The sequence below is a fragment of the Manis javanica genome, chromosome 15 (genome assembly GCF_040802235.1).
Source record: "Manis javanica isolate MJ-LG chromosome 15, MJ_LKY, whole genome shotgun sequence".
Taxonomy (NCBI): domain Eukaryota; kingdom Metazoa; phylum Chordata; class Mammalia; order Pholidota; family Manidae; genus Manis; species Manis javanica.
The window spans coordinates 45,100,916-45,121,966 of NC_133170.1; the positions used below are offsets into that span (position 1 = coordinate 45,100,916).

Sequence of the window (21,051 nt, forward strand, 5' to 3'; positions counted from 1 at the left end):
GGTAAAGATACCTCGAGACAAGTGCTGGGCATAGAAGCCACAGGGCATAAATCTGCAAAGAAGTTAAAAGCTAACCTTTGCAAACAATATGGCTTCTCTCTCACTTACCAACTTTACATTTCCCTGTATGGCCCCGGAAGATGACTGGTTAGCCAGAGACGGGTAAGATTCCTCAAGGGAGGAACAACCTAAGACAGGCACAGTCGCAGGGGGGCCATCAGGTGAGAATTTGGGGATCAACAGAGGTGAGGCTCAGAACCTCACCCCCCCTGCTTTGAGAGAAATCTTCTGCATCCGTGGATGTCTTGCTGCCCTTGTCTAGCCTGGATTAATACTTAGTCCATAGGCACACACCTGATCATCTGATCATCTACATTTGCCTTCTTACAGCACTAAACTATGTTTTCTACCTTTATCTTGCATCTACCTACCACTTCAGCATTTTATTAAAAATAAAAATAATAATAATAATAGGAGAAATGTGGGATCAACATATAAATCAAGTACAAAAATCAAATGAATATTCATATTTGACCTGATGGTTTATAGGTCATATTGCATGATCAAAACCGAAAGTTTCTGTGATGAATGCCCTTGTACTGTTCACCATGTAAGAATTTATTCACTCTGTAAGAATTCGTTCACCATGTAAGAACTTGTTCGTTATGCTTCAGAAGATTGGAGACTGACGAGAATTAGGCTTGAGATGGATTAATGATTGTACATTGAGCATTGACCCCCCTATACTGAATTTTATTGTTGTTAACAACCATTTGATCAATAAATATGAGAGATGCCCTCTCAAAAAAAAAAAAAAAAAAAAATATCAAGTGAGTTGGCTGAGATTTCTCACAGATAATTTGTGTTGAAGCCAGAAACCAGGCTTAGTGTTCTATGACCAATCTTGTGCCCAGATCCTTTGACCACAAGGCTTTTCCCCAATATCCAATACTTTCATACATTTTTTCCATTATCCTTTTAAAAAATGGGTGTATTCTCATCAGATTCTTCTTGACTATTTCATGAAAGCTAAACTTTCCAGAATCTCAAGAACCTTACTTCTTTTCTGTCTCTAATCATGTTAGCTCACATACAATAGACACAAAGCATTTAATAGCCTGCTAGTTCTAGTTAGGTGCTTTGGTCCTATGCTGAAATTATACAATAATGTATTTTAAATTGACAAGTATCTAATAAAGCTGTTATTTTTGGCTAATGAAGTTCCTTATATGCTTACCATGCCTTAACCACACTATAACAACACTGTCTCTCAGTGGATTTACATCTCACGAGATTTGGACAAATAGCTGAGTGACTTTTAAAAATGTCTTCTGGAATAAATGCAATCTAGAACCCCAATAAGGGGTTACTCTTTAGTTTGCTCATTGTCTTCAATGCTGCTTTACCATATCCTGCTTATTACCTGGATTTGGAAAAGATTTAATAAGGGTTCAGCTTCTATACTCAAAGTTAGTACCTTGTAGAAAAATGATACAATTGCATTACCTAACTCAAAGCACTGGTATAATAATGTTATTAGAGGGAATAGTACTTTAATATCATATGCACTTGTCAACCTCTCCAGTGCCCTAAAGTGATTAAGATTCCCAAGTGTGAAATTAGAGTTTCACTTTTTAAAGTAAAACTGACCTGATCACTGAAAAGAGATAATAATGCCATGGCTTTTGGGAAGGTTGCTTTCTCTATCACTTTGCACAAATCTTAACCTTAGAACTGGTCACTGTAGAAGTACTTATTTTTAGTTACACTTTTCTGCTCACAAACTATTTTAGTCCTCCTCTGTGGATATTACTTTTAGAGCTAACTTCTCAGTCATGAAAAGAACATGGCCCTATTTTCTATGGTCTTAGTAAACTTGATCAAATGTTAAGAAACTCCACATGATCATACATATTAATCACAGATTTGACTTAACATGTATTTTGGTACCATTTGACCCAGAATCTCACTCCTAGGGATATACCCAAAGAATACAACTTCTCAGATTCAAAAAGACATCTGCACTCCTATGTTTATCGCAGCACTTTTTACAATAGCCAAAAAATGGAAGCAACCTAAGTGTCCATCTGTAGATGAATGGATAAAGAAGATATGCCCTCTTGTCATTGTTAGTGCAAGAATTGTTTGAACAAAATCATGACAGTGAATGTTTTACATACTGGTTGCTGTTGGTGTTCATTAAAAAGGAGGGTTTGTTTCTGGGGCATTTTTTCTTTCTATGATTTGCTTCAATAACTACAAAGGCTACTATCAATGGAATATTATTCCATTGGAATATATACAATGGAATATTATTCAGCCATAAGAAAGAAACAAATCCTACTATTTGCAACAACATGGAAGGAGCTAGAGGGTATTATGCTCAGTGAAATAAGCCAGGCAGAGAAAGACAAGTACCAAATGACTTCCCTCATTTGTGGAGTATAACAATGAAGCAAAACTGAAGGAACAAAATAGCAGCAGACTCACAGACTCCAAGAATCAACTAGTGGTTACCAAAGGGGAGGGGTGTGGGAGGGAGATAGGGATTGAGGGGTATTATGTTGGTACACATGGTGTGGGGGGTCATGGGAGAACAGTGTATCACAGAGAAGGTACATAGTGGATCTCTGGCAACTTGCTGCACTGATGAACAGTGACTGCATTGGGGTGTGGGTGGAGACTTGATAATATGGGTAAATGTAGTAACCACATTGTTTTTTCATGTGAAACCTTCAGAAGAGTGTGTATCAATCATACTTTAATAAAAAAAAATTTTTTAAATGTATTTTGGCCATTTCTAGAGTCAACTTGACCATCTAAAGAAGGAAGCCTTCTCAAAACTGAGAAGAGGGAAGAGAAGATGCTCAGACTGAAGGTAATTCTTGGTCCTTCCACACCTGAGCATTGATGACCAGCAAGGGAATTCTTCAGATTCTGTGACCCTTTATAACCTGCACAGACTTCTAATCAAGGTGCACATACCAGGGTTTTCCTGTGCAGAACCTGCCTTCTATCACCATTCATAATTTGGATAAGCTATAAATTCATTCCTGGAAGTAAAAGCCTTGTGGGCTGCCTGAGGATGATATATCTACATATCCACCTTTCACTGGAAGTCATGATGACACTCTTAGAGCTGCTAAGTAGGCCATGGAGACTTGCCATATAAATGATTCATTTCACTTTCTGATAGTAGCCTTTGTAGTTATTGAAGCAAATCATAGAAAGAAAAGATGCCCCAGAAACAAACCCTCCTTTTTAATGAACACCAACAGCAACCAGTATGTAAAACATTCACTGTCATGATTTTGTTCAAACAATTCTTGCACTAACAATGACAAGAGGGCATAAGTGATATCCTTTGGCTGTGGAGGCAGTGGTCTAAATAAGTATGCCATTAGCTAAACTACGTGCAAACCCAGGACAGCATTAGTGAAGGGAGAAAGTACAACAAAAGGAATAAGGACGAGATATTTTAAATATCTGTTGCTATCTTCCACTCCTGCACTGCCAACTTTCTATTGCTTTTACTGGGTTTGGTTTTGCTCAGAATTTATTATAGACTGAGATAAGAGATGCAGTTATGTCCTTCATGACTTTCAGTCCAATGTGAATTGGCAACTCCACTGATAATAGTTGGTGAAGTCAACTTTCTGATTGACTGGATGAATGACATACTGTGTGGTGTATACTCAGGGTGGTCAGAAATACTGAGCACTTTTCTGCACACATGCAACTATGTGAGTGGCTTGTGTGGTTTGCTATAAGAAAGCAGTTTTATTCCTAAGAAGATAGGAGAAGTAATCCTTTAATGCAGGAATAGTAAACCAGCTCAGCTTTTATTCACCCTCACACATTATTACAGATGAAAAAATTAAGGACAACACAGTAATTGACTATTTAATTGTTATTCTGCTGGTGAGAGTCTACAATGGACTTCTGTCTTTGAACACTTCATGATGCTATCCTGCATACAAGTAGTTATTAATACAGTGTCACCCATGTACAGAAAGGTAGTACTATAAACGAATTCAAATTTAAAGGAAGGGGTCTCTAGACATACTGAGTCATCTTTTTGCTTTGTGATCTGATTTCTTTAGGAAAGTTGAAACATTATGTGGTGTGGGTATAGAAACAACAATATTAATTTAAAATGTAATCATAAGGGAAACATAATGGCTCTATCTACCATGTATTGGTTCTGTGCTTTAGAAACTTACATGGGTACAGCCAAAATAAACTCTGAGTAATTTTATTTCTTAAAACTTCTTTGTCTTTTAACTTTTAATCCTTTGTTTCATTATTTCCAGCTCTCTTCTAATTTCCAAATGGGTATAAACACTCTCTTGGCTAAACAGTTCCTTGGCAGAAAAATATGTAGCACCTTCAAAAAAAACCAAATCATATCTCTGATGATAATGGCAGTGAATTATTGCAATAAATGAGGGGAAACCCAATGGTAAGATTGCAATTCTTTCAGATGAGGTAATGATGATAAAAACTGCCAAGAACCACCTGCGTGTTTGCTTATATGAACAGAGCCACCACTCTTCAAAGCTTAGGCCCAGTGAGAAGAGCAATTTCTCATGTATAATCACCTGTTTTCTCAGAAGAGAAATAGAGTACTTCCCCAATGACTGTTTCCCGTTTGTCTGGATGATGTGGATGAAGTACAACCATGCTTTTTCCAGAGGCATTTGGCTCTTGCAATGCATTTATATTTGTTTCAATTGAAATCAGAGATGCTTTCTCTATCACATCCTTGCCATGGGTGTGATGCATGGGAAGAGATATATAACCATAAAGTCAGACCTCCCTGAGGGATTTTCAGAGCACCACTGCTGACCAATCTGAATTATTGATCTTTATTCATGAAAAAAGTTCCCCAAGGAAAGGATATAGCAGTCTAAACTACAATAGATGTGGATCTGATGTTGATAAATATGTGGAGTGAGGGTAAACAATCACAGAGAATCCACTCTAAGTTCTGTGGTTAGGCTTCATCCTTTATTAGGTAGTGAGTAAAAGACAACTGATGACCACAACTCCAATTTGAGAGACCATTTAAACAAAAATGGTTCCATAGCGAAGTGAGGCAGAAGGGATTTAGGTATTTCTGAGTTTTCTCATATGGCTGATGGAGAAAATATGGCTGATTTGTTTGTTCCCAGCAAATCATTAGTTAGTAATGCCTTGTGATTCAGGACTCTTGTGTCCCACAGGCCCTGACTGTGGACTGGCTCATTCACTTTGGTGAAAATGGGGAAGAACAGTGAAAGCACATTGTAGTGAGATTCATCAATTAACACCAAGTTCTCCAACAGAAAGAGAGGTTTTCTCATGTGTAAAGGTTGTTGGATAAAGGTTGTCAGGCTAACTTATAGTGAAAGATCAAAATATTTGACAAAGCAGAAAAAGGAAGCTCAAGTTCAACACAGTCAGAAGCTTGTCACACGGGACACATGCAACCCACTGAACAATCAGCACATGAGCAACTCTCCAGCTGACTGAACTAGCAGCGTCTGTGGGTGAAAAAAAGAAACATTTGCTAACACCAGGCAGTAGAGATTGTGGCAAATGCAAAACTCATCAAATGCTCCCCCAAACAAATTTAATGCTGACCAACATGTTTAACTGGAGATGTATGGTTTGAAATTCTTTTTACCAAATACCGATGGAATACTTTTTCCTTCTGCCTGCTTCCTCCCTTTTTTACTTTCTTTTTTTTACATTTTTATTTCTGTTTTCTTTTGGTGGTTTGTTTAACAAAAGATATATAAAGCCAACTGCTTTAAAGATAAGTTTATATGACAAACGTCTAGAGCTAGATGGTGGCGAAGAATTCCAAAGACCATGTTTAAAGTTGAGCACCAAGCACGCTGTGGGTGTTTCTTAAATATAAAATGACAGATGATAAATACCTATCTCTCAAATGGTTTCATCTTAAATCTTTATACCTCTCAAAAGGTTACAACAGTTTAGGTAAGATCAGTTTCAGGAAGGCCATCTCCAGCCCTTCCCTGTATTTTTAAATAGTCTTTACAAAACCTTTTCAAAAAATACTTTTTTCTCTAAACCTAAATCATGTAGGGTTGATTTGTACATGTTTTGTCCTTGTTCTAAGTTTGAGTGTCGTTGTTCTTATTAAAGCAACAGACTGGCTGCATTGAACCCCATCATAGTGATAGGTACTGTTAGCTTTCTATGGGAAAAAGCAGAGAGCCTTTATCACAAATTAAAGGCACAGCTATTTTTATGCCGTTTGTTACCAATTTAATGATAACATGTAACACGGGATGGTTATATAATTATTTATATAGATTTTCTTTTTATAAGTTATTCTCTTAATCTTTCTAACATATATACAATATACATATATTTATATATACCCCTGATAAATCTTGTTTTAAAGGTAAAACATCAACTCCTTCCAGCCTACTGGTGAATATCGAAGGCTGTCAATATTTTACAACTCCACTAGAGAAGTGATGGTTGAATGCATCTTACCAGTATTTTTTTTTAACACTACATCCTTGGTCTGCAACTAACTCAGATTTGTCTTTCTTGTTTTACTAACATTTAAGTATATATTAATTGTTTATATCATGTCAGTAGGAGATGTAGAAAACAACAAAAAAATCCACAATAGCTAATGTCTATCATCATATTCAAAGCAGAAATCTTTGCCTAAGAGACAGCCCTACTGGTATGATACAAAGTGGATATTGCAGAGATGCAATATTCTGTTTTTAACGGATATGTACTAAGTTGAAAAAATCCTTACTTTGCATTATCATCCTAGGTAATGATCGTCCCTTATCCATGAAACAGAACAGTTGTAATGATTTCTTCCTAAACACCCATGATGCATGGGTTTACCAGTTTACAGATGCAGTTTCATTACAAACACTTCACTCTTTCCAGCAACACTGCTTCAGGGTGGGAAAATAGCACTGTGTAAAAAAAACCGCCTTTATTCATACTCTGCCACCTCTGTGCTTAGCCTTGTTCTACTGTTCTCAACTGAAAGTCATCTCCAAGCAGGGCAGGAGGAGGGGAATGTGCACTAACTACGGGGACCTCCACAAAACCACTGGGTATGAGTTTAGTTTTTGCCTGCTTCTTGGCATGAAATAGTTGTTCATTCTACCTTTTGCCATTCTTTAAAACCTAGTGGCATAGATTGAGACACAGCACTATAATTGAACAAGACGTCTACTGTATCTACTTTTGTTGGGATAAATAAATACCCAGTAACTGTTGTCACAGGAAGAGGACCAGCACGGGTACTGCTATTCACAGTGTTGCTTTGCTTTTTTTGTTTTTTGTTTTTTTCGCATGATTTTAATCTACAGAGTAAATTATCGTATGTACATCGGAACCAGTTAATGCCCTTAGACAATGTTGTTTCATAAAGCAGGAAAGAGAATGGAAGGGGAAACAGGTGCCCAGAAGCACAGTCACGAAGGCGCCAGAAGTTCTAGGTGCCGCTACAAGTCGATGCTGGAGATCACTTCTAAAACAATCAACGCTCGAGAGGAATGTTGGAATTTGGAGAAAATACCACCCCTCCCCCGCCCACCCCCTAACCTCCCTCCTTTTTTTTTTTTAATAATCTTTTCAATTCACTATCAAAAGTCCTGACTCTTCGGATATACTTCATAAATAAAACACTGCATAGTTCTCTTTTGCTGAATTCTGTGTTTTTTTGTTTTTTCTTTTTTGAAAAATTATTGCAGTACGGTTGCTCCGACGTGGAATTCAGTAGGGAGCGAACAGCACAGGAGTGTGGGCGGTCCTAATGGGCCCCGGGGCCGGGCGCAGGAGCGCGGGCGGGAGCGCGGAGGTCTGGAACAGCGTGGTCGGCGCAGCGCGCAGGCTGAACGGCGAGTTCACGGCCACGGCGGCGGCGGCGGCGGCCGCCGCGGCCAGCGGGCTCGGCAGGATGCGCGGCGCCAATGGCTTTGAAGGTTCCTTCGAAAAAACTAATTTCACCTGCAAGGGAGAGCACAAGGTTTTGGAGGCTACACTTAGCATTTTAAAATAGAGCAGTGAAGAATAGCAAAGATAAGCTCACACGTGTGAGCTGACAATAAAAATCATGGCGAGGGTAGACATCTCTCCTTTGGGGGCGCTGGAAGAACCCTGAAAACGGTTGGTCTAGGATGCTTAAAAGTCCTCCAGAAAAGGATGCGGCAACCTTACTGTATTTTATTTTTCTTGATAAATACACTTCCTGAGAAGAGTATTCATTCACCTTGAGAAAAAAATGAGCAATTTTTACTCCATTATTTACACACCCATCACAGAATAGAATTTTTTAAGTGACTTATTAATGCTGTCAGCTGTTATCAGACTACCCAAGCACAGCACGGTGGGAGGTATTAATCAAGAGAAATAGAAAAAGGAAATTTCCATTATCAGTAAAGAATAAGGGAAACTTAATCTCCCCCCAAATTTGATGTATTTTTCTCTTTGTGCAAGTGGTAACAATACCCTCCTCGATCCTAATGTACAAAGCCAGTTCGTTCTGTGGCTGGCCACCTTGGTAAGATGGCTGTTCTCATGGAGAGAATGCTCCCGTTTTTGGAAACAGTTAATAGTGATAGTTAAGAAGGTTTTGGATGTCAACATTAACACAATATGACTTCTCTGTTTATGTAAGAACCATTCACTTGGTTGTGGAAAGTCAGACATAAGCTCTTCAGGGTACGATGGGCTGTGTCAAGACACCAGCTCTGTGCAGAACACGCAGGTTTCAATGCAACTAAAAATGTTTCTGTACAAAAGAGTAAATTAACTTCATTTGCATAAAAATGGGTGATACTACTAAATTAATTGGGTCAACTCGTATTGAGGTCTCCTAATAGATGATCGCAGTTTTCCTTTAACTACATTTTCTTGCGTCAGCAAGCACACAACAGCACCGATTACTAATAAGATCTATTTTGAAGACAACGGATTTCAAAGTTCAGCACTTCTGCAGATAGGGGTTCTTAACTTTCCCTTCAACCCTGGGTCTCTCTGTGGGAAGCTCTGGTCACTTCAACCAGAACAAAAAGCACATGCTCATCAATATGTGTCTGGAGCATCTGGAGGGTCACAGATTCCCCCCTAAAATCCCACAAAAATTGCAGGTCAAGACAGCAGTATGTTTACTAGTCTAAAAGGCACATTTGGGGTGATAGGAAGAGGACAACCCCCAGGAAGTATTTCCCCAGGCCTAAGTCCTGGGGTGAAAAATTACATAATAAGCCATGTCATTGACACTGTGTTTTTCAAAATTCAAAACTGTTGAGGGTATCAACGATACCAATGCCTCATCTCGTGAAGGTACTAAAAGGAGATTCAAGAATGCGTTTTTCACTGACCCTTCCTGAAATGATCTTCTAACTTTGGGACCAGATGTCATGTGATCACCCACCTGACTCAAAGGAGCTTTTGGTATTCCTCCCTTCCCCATGCTCTGTTGTAAACCCGAGCCCAACTCAGAAAAGTAAGATACTGGACGGTGGTGAAACAGCCAAACAACTCCTGAACCCAGTAATTCTACTGGCAGAGTAAATGTTGGACTTTCCAATCAGTTGTTTGTCATTACGTAGGTACCTCCACTGATTTCATTTAGTAACTGCCCCTACCCACTGCCCCCGCAAAACCCACATGCAACGGATGGTGGGACATTGACTTCCGTCTTTTGGGAAGCAAAGATGACACTTACCCCCAGTGGATGGGCTGCCTTCTGAAGCTTGTTGTAGGGGCTGTATTTAGGTTTCGGGGGCTTCCCGGCAGCTCTGTCTTTGTGCCTTCTACTGCTAATGTGCTATTAAAGGCAATTAAAAGTAATATCTTTAAAAAAAATCATCCAAAAGAAAACTAAACCAAAACAAAAAACAACCCGCGTACATACTGCTTTGGGGAAGGGTATAGTCATTTCATACAAGTTGCAGAAAGACAAAAATCACAGAACATGCCTGGGTTCTGATGCCTGGGGGAACATCTATTTTTATGTTGTCCATTTTGGTATATTTTTAACAAATAGAAGGATCTTCTTTTCCCAGACTTTCTCCTTACCACTGTACAGACCTCCTTTTTTAGAAGTTTACAAAGGAAAGGAATGTCTGAAGGAGCTTTATGTGCAAATAAACAAAGATGCCCACGCCTTCATGAATTTATTTCCATACTAAAAGTTACCCTCATATTTGTATAGTCAAATGTCAATTCCTTAAATTCTCAAGAATAAATAACTAAGGTTCATAAAACCATGAGATATTATACATATGCATGTAAAACACACGGTAGAAGGTTGGGCCTTCAATTAGCAATCTATAAGCAATCTCTTCTGAAGGCTATTCAGAGTAAAAGTAAATACAACAGGATTAGTCATCCCTTTAGCAGGTGGCTGAAGGAGTTAGAAATACAGTTTAAAACCGTGTAATAAAGCATATAAAATAAAAGAATAGCACAACATAGAATTAGGAGTAGCATGTAAATGTCTAAACAAATAAAAATGGAATGCTGCAATTTGACCTTTAAAGAAAATTAATGCTCTTGAGTAGGAAACCTGGTAGCGAAAATATCTAAAACCGCTTTTTCCTCCTACTCTGCATCTGTAAGATCGTACAAAGTCACTTCAGTCAATTCCTGAAAAGTCTTAGAAGGTGTTATGTGTTAGTAGTATTCCCTTGGCAACTAAAATAAGCATAAAGGACAGTGAGTAGGAGATACGTGGATGGATGGGTGGGTGGGTGGGTGGGTGGATGGATGGATGGACAGGAGCCAAGAACAGAAAAGAAGGGGACAAAGGAAGCACCCTAAGGGTGTCTCCTGTTCTCATTTCTAAAACATGTGCCGCCTACCTGTTTAAGCTGTGTTTCCGAGTTGACGTGCACATCACAGATTTCACAGTGAAACGTTTTGTTTTGCAGGCCTGTATTTCCCTTGTTAACTGGTCCTTTGCCTTTCACACCTGCCCTAGGAAAGGCTTTGATAGTCCCGCTTCCATTCCGAGCTTCTAGCATGGTTTTGTGCTTAGTACCTGCCAGGAATATTGAGGAAAAAAAAGAGAAGGAAAAAAACCTTTAGCTATATATGCCTTCAAGAAACACTACAATAACAAAAACGTGATGCCTAGATTTAGTGCAGATCTCCCAGGGATTATGGCTGAAATAAGCCTACAACACAAAAGACTGTAACTATGTGCTCTGACCACCTTACATGTTATTTAATCATTCATTGTTTTATGATTCCCTATGCTGCAAAAAATCAGTATAGTACCTAAACTTGAGAGTCCTGAGACAAAACTAAATGGGTGCTGCTTTGTTTCATTTCCTCTTGATGTTAATAAGACATAAATGATGGCTGATGAGTAAGAGTGATTTAGTTGCTAAAGGTATAGTTGGAAGTGATGTGTAACAAATGTAATCAGTTTAAACATGGTGTGTTTACAGAAGTGGCACTAATTAAATACCTACTTTCTAAATAGAATACAAACAAGCTTTCCCAGCTATGTGTTTTAGGTTCAAAGAGGAAGAGAATCTAATGACTGAAAAAAAGCTGTTTTAGGATAGTAAAACCCACAGGGATTGGCTATGTCATTTCAAATGTAAACATGACCGAGCACATGAAGGATGGGATTGCAGGCTAAGCAGACTCACTGAAAGAAATGGTTCTTTTAAATAAACCAATAACACCTTTGGGCTGTTGCACATAACTAATGTAACTCCTTATCAACATTTGTTTTTTAAAAACCACCGAAGTTCCTATTAGGAGTCTACTCCCAAAGTTTTGCCAACAATTTTCTTATTAGAGTGAGATGTATCATTTATTTTTTTCACCTAGTCATGTTTATGCTATGAAATTTTCTCTTGTAATCATTTATGTCCTTCCTGCCATTCTGATTTTTAAAATCCTTTGTCAGTGATTTCCCCTTCCTAATTGTATTTATTAGATTGTTATCAGTTCTGCAAGCATTAAAAAAAGATTCTTTAGTTTTGATTCTTGCAGCAGCCTCCCAGAGCCACTGAATGCTAAGGACAGAAATACGCAGAGCAGCCCATTAAAGTCAGCACCAATCACCATCAGCTTGCGTAAGAGGCAGTAAATGCATGAAACATGTTTAAATCTCTCTTTCAAAGTGATTATGACTTTACTGAGTTCAATATAAAAAATGTGTACTTTGACAACTCGGATTCCCCACTTTGCATATAAGATTCTTATGCGTAACTATTCAAATGTTCATATTTCAAAGTACCGAGGAAAGAAAAAAGTCAATGCCCTCGCAGCGCAGCGACACAAACTTTCTACTTTGTATGAAGATGGCATAAGTGAGAGCAGGGCAAAACAATGCTATAGGGAGCAAGAAATATCTTACACAAGGTTTCTCTCACTGTGTGTGTGTGTGTGTGTGTGTGTGTGTAGATGGCTGCCCAACCTTCTTTATCCAACAGGTGATATTCTTAAAACGTTTTTTTTCCATGCGGCTTCTTCAGTTGAACTGAGAGAAGCATTATGCCTAGGGCCATTTTGGTTTATAAATGCCTAAGAAGTCAGAGGGACACTAAATCTCCCCGACTTTCTTGTGGGTCTCTTGATTCTCTTTGGTTGGTGTCTTTCATGACTGGGAGTCTTACCATTACCCTAGGAGATGCCAAACAGGGGCGGCAGATGCTCTCTGGGCCTTAATAAGGCCATGAACACTGCCCATAGCTGACAGGCTTAAACGAGTTTCTCACATGAAACAAGAAATGACAGATTTCTTGATAAAACAAGAAATTCTGTTCCTGAACAGACTAGACAAAAGCTTCTTGAAGGCAACTCCTGGGGTTTTGCTCAGATTATATTCTCCATGCCCAACACAGAGTAGATGATCAGTGACGATTAGCTGAAGTGTTAGTTATTATCAAAGATCGCCAAACAAGTGGTTTGTAAGGAGAGTTGTGAGCTCAGACTCTAGAATGAATGGTATATGTCAGAAATTGCCCCATTAGCTGTGGAGTTTAGATTTATTCATTCCTCAGTATCCTTGGCTATGGAAAAGGAAATGATCTCTATTGAAGTGTTGTATTAAATGTATTGATTATTTTAAGGGTTATTTTTTCACCTCCACATGTTCAATGAACTGCAGTCAATATTGTCCTCTTTTTCTTGCTTAGCATTGTTGTTTTGTTCAGGCAAAAACTTAGAAATCTCTAAGCATTTTAAGATTTAGTCAGGCCCATTCTGTGATAACTATCTTTTCTATATATTAAAACAGTGAGGGATAGAATAGACTCTGTCTAGGGATAGAAAAGCTGGAATGAGCTTAGTGAAATTATCAAATGTTACCACTTCAAATCATTACCAGAAAAATCTGCCTGAATTAGTAATGAACATTAAGTATAAAACATATCAAAGTTTAAATTACATAGAGACAAACATCAAAATTAGCTAGGCAAAGCATTATTTAATTCCTAGCGGAATTTCTTTAGAGAAAAATATAAAACACATCTTTTGTAATATCTGTGTCCGTAACATACAAGTCAAAGGGGGCTTCCAGATTTCTTGAAAAGAGTATGTCTTCTTACGGTGTATTAAGCATTTTTAGACTTTTTTTGTGAATCATATGAGTAAGCATAAGAGAGTGATTTCTCTTCCTAAATTCTAAAAAAGGCAAAGCAAGAATGCCTTGTTCAAATCCTGTATTCTAATGTTATAGAATATAAGTCAATTAATGGCAACTATGAATGGTTACATAATAGTGAAAAATAAAAAAATGAAAATGAAATAACACAATTGGTCTATAGTTCTACTAATAATTATGCTGTAGTATTTCATCCTTACAAGGTGCCATATGACCTATAACTCTGAGAGAGTGATCTCCAAAGAGGGCAACTGACTTGCACATAGAAAAATTATCTGCAGATCTCAGGTAGCAGTCTGAGTACTTCTAATCCATTCCATTGGATCATACCAGCGGCAATGGTTGGTGCAACTTTGTTTGTGATTAAAAACAGATTTTCCAAGATTACAAGAAAAACATGTTTGGAAAGGTCGTTGACTTCCCATGAGCTAAATGCATGGCTCTACACTTAGTGCTACAGGCCTTATGTTGTGCACATAATGTTTCTAAAGAAAAACACTTAGAGTAATAATCTACATGCAAAGGACAAACAACCTAGTTGCATCTGTTTAAAACTGGTGTTCAAACCTGGTTTCTAATCCAACATTGGTTTCCTAAAATCTGGCTCTAGAGGAAAGCAGAAAAGTCTTAAAACTCTGTTGGAGGGGCAGAGCAGTACTAAGGGCAGGGTGATGATTGTGAACTGCTCTGGGTGCAGGTAATAAAGGGGTGCGTTGAAGAGAATTAGAGAATAATAATTAAACGGACTTCAAAAAGGCAGTCTACTTTCCATTAGCACCGTGAATGGCGACTGTAAATGATGCCAGTGATAAAGGATCACTCCCTACAAAATATTTTGTTGGTCTGTATTCTAAATAATTGATGTGTTTACTGTTGAGATTCAGTATATATTAAATTAGTGCATTTTATTACTGGTCCTATAATAAACATCATATGTTGCATAGAAATGAATTTGTAGAACTCTCCATTATACAGTCAGCTCGGCACAGATCCAGCTTTGAGCTTTCGTTCCCTTAGTAAGTCCATGACAGTTTGAAATCCTTTGAGCTCACAGAGGCTACAGTTAATGCACTCAACCACTGGGGCATTACGTATTTTTTAATGTAAATAGTACATTTCAATAAAGAACAATAGCACAGTGACTGATGAAGATGAAGAAACAGAACTGGAATTGATTCAGTTCTGTTATTCTCCATGACCACTTGAAGTTCTTATGTTTAAAACAGTGAACCAGTGTGTGAGCCACGCAGTGTAAGTTTTGCTCAGTGAGCCCCACGGGCCACAGTGGTAACTACCCAGAGGATGCACCTGTGCAGACTGTCCTCCCTCCCTGGTCCTTTGCCCACCCCCTAGCCTGCTTCATTTGCCTTCCCTAAAATCTACTTGCCGCCAAATAGAGTCTCAGAGTCTGCATCTGATGGGACCCAAACTGAGACACACCACACTAAACCTGTGAGAACCGCACACTCCTCTCCCGGTTCCCAACAGACTCTCTCCTTTACAGTCACTGCATGGGGTTCCCATATCTGACCTAAGGGAAAAGATGTGGGAGGCCGGTGGGCACATGGAGGTTCTTTGGCTCCTCACTCAAAGGAAGGGTGGCCTTCACCTTCACTGCTTTTGAGAGGAATCCCAGACACCCTGGCAGCCCTGCACCCCTGCAGCTACAAGTAACAGCCGAGTCTGGAGATCACAGATGGTGCACAAGGGTGGGGGTCCAGGAACATTGGCTGGTATCTCTTTTCTTCTTCCTTTGCCATCCCTGGGTCCGGCACAGCTGGCTAGTATGTCTAAGGTTAGCCGCAAACCAGCATTAGGCCCTGATCCTGGGAAAAGATGGCTGACGCAGGAAGGAAAATACAGGGATAAAGAAATCTGAGCAGCAGCTTAGAGGGAAGGGAAGTGGCCACAGCCCTATAATGAGGCTGAAGGTTTGAAGAATATGGGAAGAAATGGGAATATGAAAACTGTTGACCTATTGTGATATAATCAAATCATTAATTCTTCTTTGTTTCTTAATCGAATGTTTCTCATAAGAATTCAGGAAGAACATCCAAATTCTTAATAAATTAACTACAGCCTCAAAGGGTATGGTTTATCTGTCTATATTGATCAAAAAGAATGTGTTTCTCTGTCACTATGTGGAATGATCAAGAGTTCTTGAGAAATAAATGGGCTTTCAATGACATTTATGCTCTCCTAATTATCTTGCATCCAGGAAGGATGTATTTGCATGAGTTAAACATGAAGCAAACCTGCACAGTAGAGATTCTGACTTGGGGCCACAGGCTTCTCTGTGTTTCTCAGTCCCTGAACTCAAGAACTCTTCCTGACTACAACCAGTGTAGTGCACAGGAGGTACGTACACGCTGAAGGAATTGTTCTCCATCTGCAATTCCTCACTCAGAGTTTTGAAGTCAATACTTGAATATTACTTGTGCAGCATCATGATTAGCCAATGACTCAGTCAACATACAGCTGCAATATTATCTCAGGGTATGATGCACAAATTTTTCTTTTTCTCTTGTAATTGCTGACAGAGTCCTTCCTGGCAGTGAACCCAGTCTTTTAGAGAAAAGCTGATCTTGAGCTATCAATGAATTTATTCAGTTTCTCTTTCTAAATATTTAAATATATCTATACATATATATAAATATACTCTTTCTCTTTCTATACATAAATATAAAGAGAATATATATGTGTGTGTATGTATGAATAGATGTAGGTATGCATAATATCTCTATATGTAGATATAGATAGAGATACAGATATAGAACAGGTAGATGGAATAAAAACATATTGGGGAAGTATTTCACCCTGGCTTATCAGTATTTTCTGTTATGATATATTAAAGTTAGTGTTTAACTTAGAAAGACCTGGGTTTGAATCATGGCTCAGTCACTTAATTGGTCATATGCCTTCTCTGAGCCTCAATCAAATAAGTATATAGCATCTTTAGGTTGTTAGAAAGAGTAAATAAAATATATGTTGAGATCATACCTCACTCAGTAACTTCCCATAATAAACACTTTAAGTGGCCAAAGACTTAGCCTGAAGAACGTTATTTTCCATAAAAATCATAATGGGGAGGTTTCAACCAAAAGCACCTGGAGTTACAGAACCAGTTTTGCAACTATTTTATTGGTACAACATTTTTCATGTAGAGACAAACACGTCAAATTACATAGCAACCTAGAAATCAACTAAATGCAAAGCTTATGCTTTATAACTTTATTTTACTCTATCTCCTAATGTTTAAAAACACACACATACACATACACAAACACATACACAACATGGCATGGGAGCTCTGACACTCTCCCTTGCTCCCATGTGACAGTTTGCATGTCACTTTTGTTTTTTAATAGTTAATCAACTCCATGTAATAATTGCCAGTTCTCCACCGCGCCTTTGTCCCCTGCTGCAAAAGACCTAATCTATTCAGAGGAAGATAATTGCAGAGCTGTTGAGACAGAAAAGAAATCGCTGCATCTCACCACTGTTGTGCGCTTCCAGCTGTGAGGTCGAGTTGACAGCAACCTTGCAGAGCGAACAGTAAAGAAGCCGTTTTGCCTTTTCTTCCTCCGTCTCCGTGGAAGAACAGGAACTATTGCCAGTGGCTAACGTGGGGCTTTTTTCTGCTTTTGAGGTGATCTCAGTTGTCATAACACTGTTTTTGCGAATTTCCACAGTTGCCGTCGTTGATATTGCTGGTGTCCCCGTGGTACTGTCTGCATTCAAAACAGCATAGGAACAAAGAGGAAAAACAGTGGTATTATCTTTCCCTATTTGGAAATGTATCACTAAAATTACATTCAGCTAATAATGATAAGGGCAGCTAGCCAAGCTGCTTGTCAACTATGAGTCAGTCATCTCACGAGGAAATTTACATAGATGACCACATGTAGTTTCATGCATTTATATAAAAGAGTCAGATGATTCTTGTAAATGTACACAAACACACACTAAATTTTTTTCTGGGGGTAAACAAACATACCTACAAATTTCTTTTGTTAACATATGACCTTGGTAAAATAATCTTTACAATATATTGTATTTTGTATATAGATATCTATACAGATGACTTAAAAAAATAAACCAAGACAAATGTTTTTAAGATATTTTTATTTTCATTTACTACTTGCTCCTTTTATTTTCTTCCTGCATTTCTTCCTTTAATTCAAAAAACAAGTACTGATGTTTTTGTATATGCTTGTGCGAAAAAAGAAACTGATGGTATATTGCTTTGTCCAGATTAACAGTTTAATAAAATCACTGCCCTATTTACACAGAGTTGCATATTCAATACAAGGTACAAAAGTCATCAGTATACAAATAAGAGGAATTTTGGCCTGGCATATTTATTAAAGGTGTGGTCTGCTCCAGGCTGTGTACAGGGAGGTTGTGGCACAGTATTCAAACATCAATGGCCACTCTTTGCAAGAGATTCAGACGGTCACGCATGTTAATATTACATCACCTTTTCAAGAGTTTGGTGATCATGAAAGAAGCACTGGAACCCAACCACCCTTTAGGCTCTCAAGTCTGATTCCAGATCTGGGGAGGTCAGCCTCTGAAGTGAAATGACCTTACCCTAGCTTCTCTTGGGTACACACAGCTCTCATTCCAAATATGCCAATTGTCATGAGGTTAGCGATCTTTGCCATATCCAATAGCAAACCGCAAACACGTTTCCTTTCTACTCTTATACTAATACAAAACCCATTTCCTTTTTACTCTAATACTATTTATTCTTTTCCCAGCTGGCTGGTCCTTAACCTCAGATTCAAAATATTCCCAGGCTGTCTCTCCAGCTACAGCTGCTCTTGGAACTTTTTCTAATTCCATATGCCAGCATGGTCACTATCTAATGCCACACTGCAAAGTCCACGATAAATGGATTGGGCAGTGGTTATAAAGGACAGAGGTCTGCCTGCAACAAAGTGCTGTCCTCATGAATGCTTGTTCTCCTTAGCTCGTACTATCAAAGATGACTGCAGCTCCAGGGTGCCTTTTCACATGGATACTGCCTTTGATCCAGATGGAGATGTGGGAATATATGTGAGGCTGGTGATGGCTTCTTTCCCAAACACAGGACCAAAAACATTAGTCAGTAAGATGAGAAATGGGCTCTTGTTGAAGGCTGTTGTATAAAACAATTCATGTGAATCTTATTTCCTTTGTGTGACACTTTGCACACTTGTAATCATTTATGTAGCTGCTAAGGTCATCAAGTAAGACTCCTTCAGTGTCATGCAGAATGTTCATCAACTATGTTAAACACATGCACACACAAACACTTCTGTTAAGTCTCTCATATCTAGAGAAAAATAAGTAAAATTACTCTAGTATTAAGTTTTGCCACCACTATACATGATTTCCCTTGAATACTGAAAGGTCCATTTCCTGATTAGTTGGTTTTACTTCTCTACTAAGGTATCAACATTAAAATATCAAGTATAGCCAGAAAATAATTCTGAAAACCAAGATATGGCATAAGATGCAATGATTACTTAAAGATAGCCAAGTAACTACTCATTAATAAGCCCCAATAAGCCAGAAATGATTGAAAGCATATGCATATGTATCTGTAAATAAATAACCAATGGCCAGTTTTTTAGTCAGTATTTTTTGGTCAGTGTTTTATATACATAATTTTATTTAACCATCACATGAACTTGTGCAAATGAGGAAATTTAGAAGTTAAGGAAATTTCTACAGGTTGCACAAGTAGTATATGATGACCTGGGCAAGATGGTTTGTGGAATCAATAAATTAGTGTTCTTGAAAAGAAATGTGAATGGTACTTTTGGCCATGAATTATGATTTGCCATAGTAAAGTCACAAATGACAGCTAAAACCTCTAAATTGTTCTTATGATCAACTCTGGGTAGTGACAACCATAAATACAGATTTATTTAAACTTAGAGTGGCCACATGCTAAAGCCAGAGTGTGATACTGTGGGTGTTTATTTCATTTAAATCTAAGTTACGATACCCCTAGCAATACCCTACTTCTAACAATTGTTCCACTGGATTGACAATATTTGTTTTATGTCTTGATTTGAAAATTATACATAACATAGATCATAGTAACCCTAAACCAACTTCCCTATTTGCTATGAATTTCATAAGAGAGATATAGAATAAATTGTCAAAATGGCCATCCTGCCTAAAGCAATATACAGATTCAATGCAATTCCTAACAAAATACCAACAGTTCAATGAACTAGTTCAATGAACTAGAGCAAATAGCTCTAAAATTCATAGGGAATGACAAAAGACCCCAAATAGCCAAAGCAATCCTGAGAAGGAAGAATAAAGTGGGGGGGGGGATCTCACTCCCCAACTTCAAGCTCTACTACAAAGCCACAGTAATCAAGACAATTTGGTACTGGCACAAGAACAGATCCATAGACCAATGGAACAGACTAGAGACCCCAGATATAAACCCAAGCACATATGGTCAATTAATATATGATAAAGGAGCCATGGATATACAATGGGGAAATGACAGTCTCTTCAACAACTGGTGCTGACAAAACTGAACAGCTACATGCAAAAGAATGAAACTAGATTATTGTCTAACCCCATACAAAAAAGTAAACTCAAAGTGCATCAAAGACCTGAATGTAAATCATAAAACCATAAAACTCTTAGAAGAAAACATAGGTAAAAATCTCTTGAATATAAACATTAGCAACTTTTTCCTGAGCACATATCCTCAGGCAAGGGAAGTAAAATAAAAAATGAACAACTGGGGCTACATCATGCTAAAAAGCTTCTGTACAGCAAATGACACCATCAGTAGAACAAAAAGGCATCCTACAGTATGGGAGAATATATTTGTAAATGACATATCCGACAAGGGGTTAACATCCAAAATATATAAAGAATGCCTCAACACCCTAAAAGCAAATAACCCTATTATGAAATGGGCAGAGGATCTGAACAGACACTTCTACAAAGAAGAAATTCAGATGGCCAACAGGCACATGAAAAGATGCTCCACATCACTAGTTATCAGGGAAATGCAAATTAAAACCACAATGAGATATCACCTCACACGTAACACCAGTTAGAATGGCCAACATAGAAAAGACTAGGAATAACAAATGCTGGAGAGGATGCAGAAGAAGGCGAACCCACCTACACTGCTGGTGGGAATATAAACTAGTTCAACCTTGCGGAAAGCAGTATGGAGGTTCCTTGAAAAACTAAAAATAGAAATACCATTTGATCCAGGAACTCCACTCCTAGGAATTTACCCAAAGAAAACAAGTTCTCAGATTCAAAAAGACATATGCACTCCTATGTTTATTGCAGCACTATTTACAATAGCCAAGATATGGAAGCAACCTAAGTGTCCATCAGCAGATGAATGGATAAAGAAGACATTGTACATATACACAATGGAATACTTACTATTC

The 21,051-nt window shown here is 38.2% G+C and overlaps 1 protein-coding gene across 7 annotated transcripts in view; it reads right to left on the minus strand.

Moving 5' to 3' along the window:
* Positions 1-3,822: 3,822 nt before the first annotated feature.
* ZNF385D (zinc finger protein 385D) overlaps positions 3,823-21,051 on the minus strand; it is a 986,127-nt gene continuing 968,898 nt past the window's right edge. For all 7 annotated transcript variants that reach the window (XM_073223828.1, XM_073223832.1, XM_073223833.1 and 4 more), the window contains 4 exons: positions 17,119-17,352; positions 10,860-11,038; positions 9,722-9,823; positions 3,823-7,998 (listed from right to left, as the gene is read on the minus strand). In XM_073223828.1, the coding sequence (XP_073079929.1) occupies positions 7,765-7,998; positions 9,722-9,823; positions 10,860-11,038; positions 17,119-17,352 (749 nt within the window). In that variant the 3' untranslated portion in view covers positions 3,823-7,764. The remainder of the gene's footprint in view (positions 7,999-9,721; positions 9,824-10,859; positions 11,039-17,118; positions 17,353-21,051) is intronic.